At 38.4% G+C, this 11,105-nt stretch overlaps 1 protein-coding gene across 1 annotated transcript in view; it reads left to right on the top strand.

Moving 5' to 3' along the window:
* Positions 1 to 11,105, top strand: part of col7a1l (collagen type VII alpha 1-like) — a 27,224-nt gene that overhangs the window by 14,642 nt on the left and 1,477 nt on the right. The window contains exon 8 of the mRNA XM_043713218.1: positions 9,903 to 9,980. Coding sequence (XP_043569153.1) covers positions 9,903 to 9,980 — 78 coding nt within the window. The remainder of the gene's footprint in view (positions 1 to 9,902; positions 9,981 to 11,105) is intronic.

Genomic DNA, 11,105 nt, shown 5'->3' with positions numbered 1-11,105 from the left:
TTTAGATCTTTCCCCCCTCACCCTAAATCTATGCCCTGGAGGTCTGGACTCCCCACCCCCAGGTAAAAGACTTTGTCTATTTATCCTAATAATTCCCCTCATAATTTTATAAATCTCTGTAAGATAACCCTTCAGTCTCTGACACTCCAGGGAAAACAGCCCCAGTCTATTCAGCCTTTCCCTGTAGCTCAAATCCTCCAATACTGGCAACATCCTTGTAAATCTTTCCTAAACCCTTTCAAGTTTCACAACATCTTTCCGAAAGGAAGGAGAGCAGAATTGCATGCAATATTCCAAAAGTGACGTAACAAATGCCCTGTACAGCTGCAACATGACCTCCCAACTCGTATACTCAGTACTCTGACCAATAAAGGAAAACATACTAAACGTCTTCTTTGTTATCCTATCTACCTGCGACTTTACCTTCAAGGAGCTAAGAACCTGCACTCCAAGGTCTCTTTGTTCAGCAACACTCCCTAGGACCTTACTATTAAATGCAGCACCTCGCATTTATCTAAATTAATCCCCATCTGCTACTCCTTAGCCCATTGGCCAATCTAATCAAGCTCCCATTGTAATCTAAGGTAACTGTATTTGGTGTCCAATACACCTCCAATTTTGGTATCATCTGCAAACTTACTAACTATACTTATGTTCACATCCAAATCATTTATATAAATGATGAAAAGTAGTAGACCCAGTACTGAAGCCTCCAGCAACAGACTTCCTTCTGGATCCTCCGCTCCACGCTTGCAGCCATGCGCCGCTACCTACATTCCCTGCATCTGCAGTCCTCACTTTCTCCTAGACCCAGCACTGACCCTTGTGACACGACACTGGTCACAGGCCTCCAATCTGAAAAACAACCCTCCACCACCACCCTCTATCTTCTACCTTTGAGCCAGTTCTGTATCCAAATGGTTAGTTCTCCCTGTGTTTCAGAGAGACATGAAAATCGTCACAACCCCTAGGTGAGAACTGTGAAAAGGGGAGGACAAGACTGGTAAATGGGAACCTTTTAGTCAGCATGGAATACCATTGTTATAATTTAATCAGAGCCTCATGGCAGTCATTGCTGTCTAACAGCTCACAATCCCACAATCCATGCTCATAACCCCAGTTGGGGTCCTGACCCCACTTTGGGAAGCCCTGAGATTGTCCATTTTATACATGACCCCTGAGTGACAATGGTAGATAAATCTGGCATTATTTAAACACCATGTGCAATTTTGATCTTCTTTTCTAAGGAAGGGGATGCTCTTGCTCTTTAAGGGTAGCATTTAAGGTTTACCAGGCTGATTCCAGGGATGGTGGGACTGACGTATGAGGAGAGATTGACTAGGTTAGGATTGTTTTCGCTTGAGTTTAGACGATTGGTGGGTGGGGTGGAATCTCATAGAGACTTATAAAATGATAACAAACTAGACATGGTAGATGCAGGAAGGATGTTCCCAATGGTGAATGTATCTGGAGCTACGGGTGATAGTCTGAGGATTCAGGACTGACCATTCAGGACAGAGATGAGGAGACATTTATTCACCCAAACAGTGGTGAACCTGTGGAGTTCATTACCGTAGGAAGTAGTTGGTGCCACAACATTGAATATATTCAAGAGGTGGCTAGTTATAGCAGTTGGGGTGAATGGCATCAAAGATTAGGGGGAGCAAGTGAGGATCCAAAATCTGGATTTAGGCTGTTGTCAGGAGCAACATTTCAAGCATGCTTTTATTAACCACAAAATGGCTTCTCAATGCAAAGTGGGCGGCACGGTGGCACAGTGGTTAGCACTGCTGCCTCACAGCGCCGGAGACCCGGGTTCAATTCCCACCTCAGGTGACTGACTGTGTGGAGTTTGCACGTTCTCCCCGTGTTTGTGTGGGTTTCCTCCGGGTGCTCTGGTTTCCTCCCACAGTCCAAAAAATAAATGTGCAGGTTAAGTGAATTGGCCATGCTAAATTGCCCGTAGTGTTAGGTGCAGGGGTAAATGTAGGGGAATGGGTCTGGGTGGGTGCGCTTCGGCGGGTCGGTGTGGACTTGTGGGGCCAAAGGGCCTGTTTCCATACTAGGTAATCTAATCTAATGTGCAGGTCAGGTGAATTGGCCATGCTAAATTGCCCGTAGTGTTAGGTAAGGGGTAAATGTAGGGATATGGGATGGTTGCGCTTCGGCGGGTCGGTGTGGACTTGTTGGGCTGAAGGGCCTGTTTTCACACTGTAATGTAATCTAATCTAATCTAATAACAAAATGGCTGCAAATTAATACTATGTTTAAAATGGCTTCTCACCCTGCTAAAGGCTGCATTCCTGTCTTGTTGAACTAACTGAATTAAAGGTAAAGCAGAACAATGGACCCTTCACAGCATGGAATTAACTAAGCTAGATAGGACATTACTAACCATCTTAGTTAACCTTGAAATGCTGGAGGGAAGAGATAATGTTTAGTAAACAACTTTGTTTCCCAGGAAATATCATTGGGTTAACCTGCTGTCCATTATGTCATTTTATTACACTTTATTGGATTTACTCTGCAGTTAAGAAACATATAAAAATTGCCTTTGTTCCAAGTGAAACATATAAAATTGCCTTTGTTCCATGTGAAACTGTGCAGTTTCTCCAAGGAACACAGGAGCTTTTAAACCTCTGTGTTGCTGGACAAACCTGTGCCCGACGTCTTAATAAACTGTGAAATCTTGCTGAAGCAGATTGTATTCTTGTTGATTATTTGATCAATTGCGGAATCAAGAGACGCCTCCCTGGAGGGTCGAGATCTTCAAAAGCAGGATTAGACTATCAAGTTGGATGATCAGCCATAGTCGTGATGAATGGTGGAGCAGACTCAAAGGGCCGAATGGCCTCCTCCTACACCTGTATTCTGTTTCTTCTCCAGGTAGCAATCTCCACTGAAGAATTGAATTGAATTGAAATGAATTTATTATCACGTGTGCTGAGGCACAGTGAAAAGCTTTGTGTTGCGAGCATTACAAGCAGATCACATAGTTAAGTAGCGTAGATAGTAAACAATAGGTAAACAGTGGCAAAAAACAAAAACACAGGTACAGGCGAATGTTTGTGAGTCCATTCAGTATTATAACAACAGGAGGGTAGAAACTGTTACAAAACTGGTGGGTGCGTGTGTTCAGGCTTCTGTACCTTCTCCCCAATGGTAGAGGTTGTAGAAAAACATTACCAGGATGGAATGGATCTTTAAAAATGCTGGCGGCCTTTCCTTGACAGTGGGGCCTGGTAGATGGATTCTATAGATGGGAGGTTGGCCTTTGTGATTGTCTGGGCCGAGTTCACCACTCTCTGTAACTGTCTCCTATCTCGAATGGTACACTTACCATACCAGGTAGTGATACATCCAGACAAAATGCTCTCAATGGCACACACGCTTCAGGCTCTCTGCCTGTATTCCTAATGAAGGGCTTTTGCCTGAAACGTCGATTTTACTGCTCCTTGGATGCTGCTTGAACTGCTGTGCTCTTCCAGCACCACTAATCCAGAATCTGGTTTCCAGCATCTGCAGTCATTGTTTTTACCCACCTATAAAGTTAGGCAAGGGTATTCGCCGTTGTGTCAAATTTCCTCAGTTGCCTGAGGAAGAAGAGACGTTATTGGGCCTTTGTAACCATGAAGAGTCCAAGAAAGCTTGACACATAGTTTAATCCCAGGAGTTTGACACATATTTTAGTCATTGCTTATGCCATGATTTTACTCTGGGGCAGGACAAAGAAGCTGGCCCAAGTCTATCTCAGCCAGAACAGTGATTGAACCCTGCCCCACTGGTATTATCCTGAACCACATGCGAAACAGCTAGCCAGCTGAAGTAAGCAGCTTCCCCAGCGAGCATATGATCTCACCCAATAAAAGTAAAAATATTAAAGACTGAATCTATTAAAATAACTGGATTTGTGTAGCTACCTTTCCTTCATCTTAACAATTCAAACTTCATTTAATCCAACTGTCCATGAACAGACTACACAGCATAATTTCAGCAAAAACCTTACCTCTGAGAAAGGACAATGGAAAGAATTTGCTTTCAAGAATTCAAAAAGGATTTAAAATGCCCAATAAATTTCTAAATTTGAGTTACCAGTGTCTTACTGGCATTTTCAACTCTCTTAAAATACTTAATTGCATGTAAATTATTTTGTTTAATCAGAATAATTCATAGTTCTATTACAGTGTATTAAAACATCATAAAGAATAATGTTTATAAAGTTGAATTTTGTGTTTTGTGCTTAATATTTGGAAAATATTATAATAAAAATTCCATGTAAACTAAAAAAAAGCTAACCTTGTCTTGCAAGTAAAATTCTCCTTGTGAGCTTTATTAAACAATATGTTAACAACAAAAATAAATCTACACCAGGAAGACAGCTCACCAACCAGTAAACCTCACTGCATAGCTGTTAATTTTTAATCTGAAAGGGATCTGTAAAGGAAATTCGAGTGGAGAAGATTACATGGTTAGTAGAACCCATTGGCGTTTCCTTATGTTCAAATTTAATATATCTAGAAGGCATGAAACACATATTTTAAACTTATGTGAAAAGTTTCCATTAAAAAATTTATTGAATCATTTTGTAAATTTAACAAAAGATTTCCTGATTTTATGCTGAGGGCCTCAGAATCCACTGAATGCAACATATATTTGAATATCAGACAATACTTTGATCACTGCACTTAGTTTTCCAACATTCACTTGCCTGTGTCATCCAGGCAAGACTCAGAAATATCCCTCCTTAATTTAGAAGGTGCTTATAGACGGAACTGGAAGAAGTGGGCAATGCTCACATCCCATGAATGAATTTTTAAAAACCCATGTAGTTTTGGGACAGATTCAGTCTATTACTTCAATCTCAATATCCTGCAGTAATTTATTCTCCTAGGCTAAACACATTTGCAATAATAGCCAGTGACATTTATATGTTGCCTTTAATGGAGAAAAACATTCCATGATGTATCATAGAAATGTAATATTTCACACCAACCTATATAAAGAGATATCAGAACAGGTGACCAAAAGCTTGGTCAAAGAGATAAGGCTAAGGAGCATCTTAAATTAAGAGAGAGAGGAAGGGAGATAATGATGCTTAAGAAGAAAATTTCACACCATGTAGGACCAAGGCTGCAGAGGTTAGGGCTACTAATGTTGGAGCCTTGGATACTTGCCAATGAGCAAGATGCCAGAATTGGAGGAATGCAGAACTCAGGTAAAGCTAAAGCATTTACAGAAATAAGAGATATTACCTTGTTTTTCCTCGAATGTTTCAATGGGAACGGATATTCTGCCTATTCAATGGATACATAATCTAAAGGTCACATTTTGAAACACATATTCCAGCATTTAATTAATGCTTTAAAAAATGGTCATATTGAATAGTGTTAATTTGACATCTGGATGATTTGTTTTTCTCTACAATTTAAAAAATCATGGAATATGTACAGCAAACAAAGAAGCCATTGAGCTCTGTGTAATAGCAATTTCCTTGGAGCTGCAGCTCACGTTTTCCCTGTATCGCTCCAAATTTTCCTCTTCAGAAAACTATTCAATTCTCTTTTGAAAGCCATGATGGAATCTGCTTCCATCACAATCTCAGGCACTGCATTCCAGATCCTCACTAAGTACAGTATAATTGTTTTTTCTATATGATTTGTTTGCCAATAACCTTAAAACAGATCCTTCTACCAATGAGAACAGTCTGTACTTTGCCTTGATCCCTCATGATTTTAAAAACCTCAATCAAATCACCTCTCAACTTACCCCATCTTTCCACATGACTGAAGTTCAGCATACTTGTAATTTTTCTCTATTGACTTCACAATCCACAATCTGTGGTACCCAGAATTGGACACAATTTCCAATTAAGATCAGCCAATGCGTTATACAATTGGAAAGGACTTGCGGAGTATGGTTTGATATGACACTGAAATTCTAGATCCAAAGATGGGACACACGGCCCATTTTTTTAGGTCTGAGATGCAGTTTGTGGAGATCTTAGCTTCTTGAAGCAGGTACATGACAGTAGATTAATTCCCTGATTTGGGTGCAATCCAATTTCTAGGTCATGTAAACCATGTAGGTACTATCTTCAAACTTTGTCCTTCAAGCTCAATCAGAATGATTAATATTACTTTATCTGGCTTCCATATACCTGTGAAGGAAAAGCAGCAAATGTTCCCAATCCTTGTCACTACTCAGCCATCCTGCTATAATATATTTGCAAATATGAAGTAGAATCTGAAGTAAAACCATTCCTGACTGAATCATTTAGAGTCGCAAATTCTGATTGGGTATATTCCTAGAAATTGCATCACATGCCCCTCACCACATGGCACAACAGGTCCATCCTGCAGCCCACTGTCTTTCCAAAACAACTGAACAGGAAACCAACTCTTAATTACCTGATTAGACTTTTGGCCCAACAACATTTCACTCCATCTGCAAAAGACCTTTTAAACTAATAAGTTAAGGTATTCAAATAATTTTTAAAAGAATTGAAACAAAGTCTCCTTGACTTTTCCCTCACTTTACTCACCACAGTGTCATGGAGATTAAATTTTCAATCTTGAAGAGTCAGGGAAATCCTGTAGATTTGAAAAACCTCATGTAGTCAAACAACATATTTTAATCTTAACTGAGTATAAACTGCAACTTCGTTGGGACACAAAGTAGACTGGAAATACCCTTGGATCTGTGGTACAACACAAGCCACTGCCTTCAGGATAGAAAGCAAATGAGGCAAAAGACAATTAAATTCATAACAGAAAGGACATTTGACCCATCAAATTTGTTTTGATACTGCTTCAACTGTAATTGTCAATTCTAATTGCATTTCCTTGCCCTTTTCCTTTCATTTTAAGTTACACATTTTCAAAAAAATTATCCAAATTCTTTCAAACATGTTATAGACATTCTCAAAATAATTACTTACTGTAATTAAGCATTTGAGTTATCTATTTGAAGGAAATCTCTTCTGACATGTGAAGTTGTTATTTGAATCTTGATAATGAGTCTTAAGTCTTTGTTCCTTGTTACCTCTTCACCAAATAAGAAGAATGTTCCTTCATTTCAAAAGCTCTACCAGATCTTATAGATTCTCATAAATTTCATAGGTCCAATGGAGAAAATAAAAAATTTGTGTCCATCTTTACAACAATAACTTTTAGTTTCTGTCGAGATTTAGTGAATCCTCTCTATACACTTTGCATTAATCCAATATATTTCCAATAAAAGGATAATCAAAACTGTATCCAATATTCTAATTGGGACCAAACAATTTCTTCTACACACTTAAAAAGTCTCTCAAGTAGCTCAAAGGAAATTATTTCACCTTATATTCAAGGCATTTTAAGTTTCTTATCTTTGAGGTCCAAGCATAAATCATAGTTTGAACCCCAGAGTAGGCAACCGTTCTACTAAATCAAGAAGTTATAACCAATGAAAGTGCATATTCATGTCAATTGTATGTCAGGTTGAGGTTATGATTCCCACAGTGGTTCCGTTTGAAGAAATGGCAGCATTCATAGCTGAAACTCAGCATAGGCAGTAGCTAATGAAATATTGGCTCCTTCTGCCTTGTAATTTGGTCTGACTGTATTTAACATTTTTCTTACCCATCTTGTGTTTTTACATTTCACACTCCTGGTCCACTGTTTCACCTGTGAGTTTTCTAACCCATTATTTTGAACTAGATTTCCTTTCATCCAATTCAAATTTACTCATTTCCAGTCTGTGTCTTGGACTCTCTGATTACTTTATCTATTTCATTATCAATTATATAACCTAAAATGTTCATATTTCCCAACTGTCTTTTATTGATCTACCTTGGTATTTCTTCAGATAGGTGACCTCATCACCAACATCTCTAAATTGCCAATAAATTCATAATTTCCTCCTTATTACCTAGTTGATCCAAAATACACTCCTAATGGTTAACTATTAACTCAGATTAACTATTTTTTTCATTTCTTAACGCAGCCAGATTCAAGTTTCCTTCCTATGTCTGGAATACTGTCCTTGTTTAATTAAGCAACAATTTATCTCATTTCTACAACCCTGTCTTTGAGGATATTATTGCCTGGAATAGTTAAGTATCAGTCTCTCCCCAGCCGAAACTAAGTGGCCTTCTCTTCTAAATAATGCTTCCAGTGCCCAGACTTTATTTTCAATCTGTTCTACAACCATGCATACAAATCTCAATCTCCAGCCTTTTATGCTCATCAATTCCCTTTGCCTGCTCATTTCCTTAATTTTATTCTCACTATCCTCCTGAAATTTACTATTATCCATCCTGAATATACGTCTTTACAGCACCTTGCCTTGAGTTTTATAATTGTAAAATATTTTGCTACTTCCCTTCATTTATTTTTAGTCCTTTCTGATAAAGATTAGATATTTCCTTCTTACTTACTTAATTGTACTTGATATATCCAAATATGTGGGATCAACAAATCAAATAGATATGTTCTTTTTTGGAATTTCATTTCTCCCATGTTATGCCCCAGAAACCAACCTGAAGTCTCTCTGTGGTATATAGCTTCCTGGGTGAGGATATGATACAGATGGCCACAAGGAAATGCAAATCTGCTTTTGACTGGGTCTATTTTAAGCACAAGAATTCACTGGTGGAAAGATTTGATCAGTGGTAGAACAACAGTACTAGCTTTGGAACACACAGTACTATTGAGTTTGCATCTTATGGTATTTGAAGTCCAGTCCCGGTTGATGAAATGAATGTCCCTTCTCTATTTAATATATGGGAAATCTTAATGAAGTTCCTGGTGGAACCACATGCAGACCTAATTATAATTTGAATTTAATTTGTCCTTAGTGACGATTTTATTCAGAGAATATAGGATGTTGTGTTTGACGATGCTGCTCCTTTAACAAGGTTATTCTGTTTTTTTCAAGCAGGATGGTAAAGGCAGAGGTGCTGAAATGTCTGAACTGGCTACTTTAGTAATGCCTAACAGGCGCTGCCTAAGTCAACAATCAGAAAAGACTTTCAGCTTTTTATTTTAAAACATTTGTACAATGAAAGAGGACAGGCCAGTTCGTCTAGTTCAGAGTTTTTTCTAGCTCTGAGAATTCTTTAGCTGGTGACCAAAAAACAGCTCTATGGTGATCCTCTCTCTCTCTCTGACATCTCCCTCCTGTAAGAACCTGTGTTTGAATTTACTTTTTTCACCAAAGGGTGTGTTTATGGGATGTTCCAGGAAATTAGATTAGTCCTTTGTTAAGTTACAGTTTTGTGCTGGTTGGATTTTCAAATAGTTATGTTATTCTAAATTCAGTTTTCTTTTGCTCGTGTGCAAATAACTTCTGTTTTGTTTAAAACTGAGTGGTTTGACCAGCTACGTCACTCCTGGAATATTCATCTTAAAACAACTAGAAAAGGTATCTTCTGGGCTACCTTCTTAAAATGTTTTGAGGGGGTCTTGCCTGGTCCATTACACTTGTGAATATAGTGGAGAAAAATCACATTTTGCTGTAGGTCTGCTAATCTAGAACTGAGAGACAATGTTGAGGCGCATTTTTAACAATTAACAAATACATGAAATTTCGATAATCATTATGGCACACTCATATTTTTGAATGCATGTAGATCTTTTATAGAGAAGTAGTCACATTAAATATCTACGTGTCTTTGGCTGGATTACTAGATTCCAGGCATTCACTGGTTTTATCCCACTCTCAAGTTAAGCAAACCCTATGGATTAAGACAACAGAAGTACAATTTGCATTTATACAACATACTGTATGTTCCAAGGTGGAAGTTGTGATATGCATCAGAGAGATAGCCAGATAAAATTCAAGAGTATTCTTTAAAGCACAAATGTACTAAACAACACTTACCTTGTACTGTTTTTATCACAAACTCTCATCTTTTGAAACAGTTGAAACAAAATCTCTCAGAGAATTCAGGGAAGCCTTTAGTCAGAGTGCGAAGAATGGATTCATGGCAGAAGGAACAGGTAGGTCACTTTGTATTGCCTATATATAATTTTCCAACATCCGCTTGTGGGCTTTTATCCTGGTTTAAAACATTATAAGCAAAGGCATTCTTTCTTGAAAAAATATCAGAAAAAACGTTGTAGACATTAAGTTTTGTACCAGTTCAACATTGTGAGCTCCTCCACCTACTCCGCAGTCAATAACAGTAGATTAAATAAAATTAGCGAGATTCGATGGAAAGTTGCCTTTGATCATTTGCAAATTGGTAACATACATTTCTGACACACAATTGGATTGCAGAAATTATATTTTCTACTTCTATGTAACTATGAAAAATGGCAACACTAATATCTGCAATAATCGTAAATTTTAGATTGATAGATTTTGCTCTGCCATGGCATGAAAGGGTGCAGATTAATGCAAATAGGTGGAGCAAAAACACAGAGGTAAAAACAATGACTGCAGATGCAGGAAACCAGATTCTGGATGAGTGGTGCTGGAAGAGTACAGCAGTTCAGGCAGCATCCAAGGAGCTTCGAATCGATGTTTCAGGCAAAAGCCCTTCATCAGGAAAAAAACACAGGTCAACCACAATCCCACTTCATGGCAGAAGAGATTCAAAATGCTAAGTGACCTATTCATGTTGCTATATAGCCAGTATCGTACAACAAATTCATCTGAAATTGTTTATTAAGAATTAAAGCACTTCTACAGAAATTATAATTTAACTGGAGTGCATAATGAAAATGTCAGAAAGTCATATCGAATGTGCCACTGTTTAAGAAGGGCAGTAAAGACAAGCCAGGGAACTATAGACCGGTGAGCCTGACCTCGGTGGTGGGCAAGTTGTTGGAGGGAATCCTGAGGGACAGGATGTACATGTATTTGGAAAGGCAAGGACTGATTTTTGGATAGTCAACATGGCTTTGTGCATGGGAAATCATGTCTCACGAACTTGATTGAGTTTTTTTGAAGAAGTAACAAAGAGGATTGATGAGGACAGAGCGGTGGATGTGATCTATATGGACTTCAGTAAGGCGTGTGACAAGGTTCCCCATGGGAGACTGATTAGCAAGGTTAGATCTCATGGAATACAGGGACAACTAGCCATTTGGATACAGAACTGGCTCAAAGGTAGAAGACAG

This window comes from Chiloscyllium plagiosum, chromosome 23, assembly GCF_004010195.1.
Source record: "Chiloscyllium plagiosum isolate BGI_BamShark_2017 chromosome 23, ASM401019v2, whole genome shotgun sequence".
Lineage (NCBI taxonomy): Eukaryota > Metazoa > Chordata > Chondrichthyes > Orectolobiformes > Hemiscylliidae > Chiloscyllium > Chiloscyllium plagiosum.
This window is presented reverse-complemented; position numbering and strand designations above follow the sequence as displayed.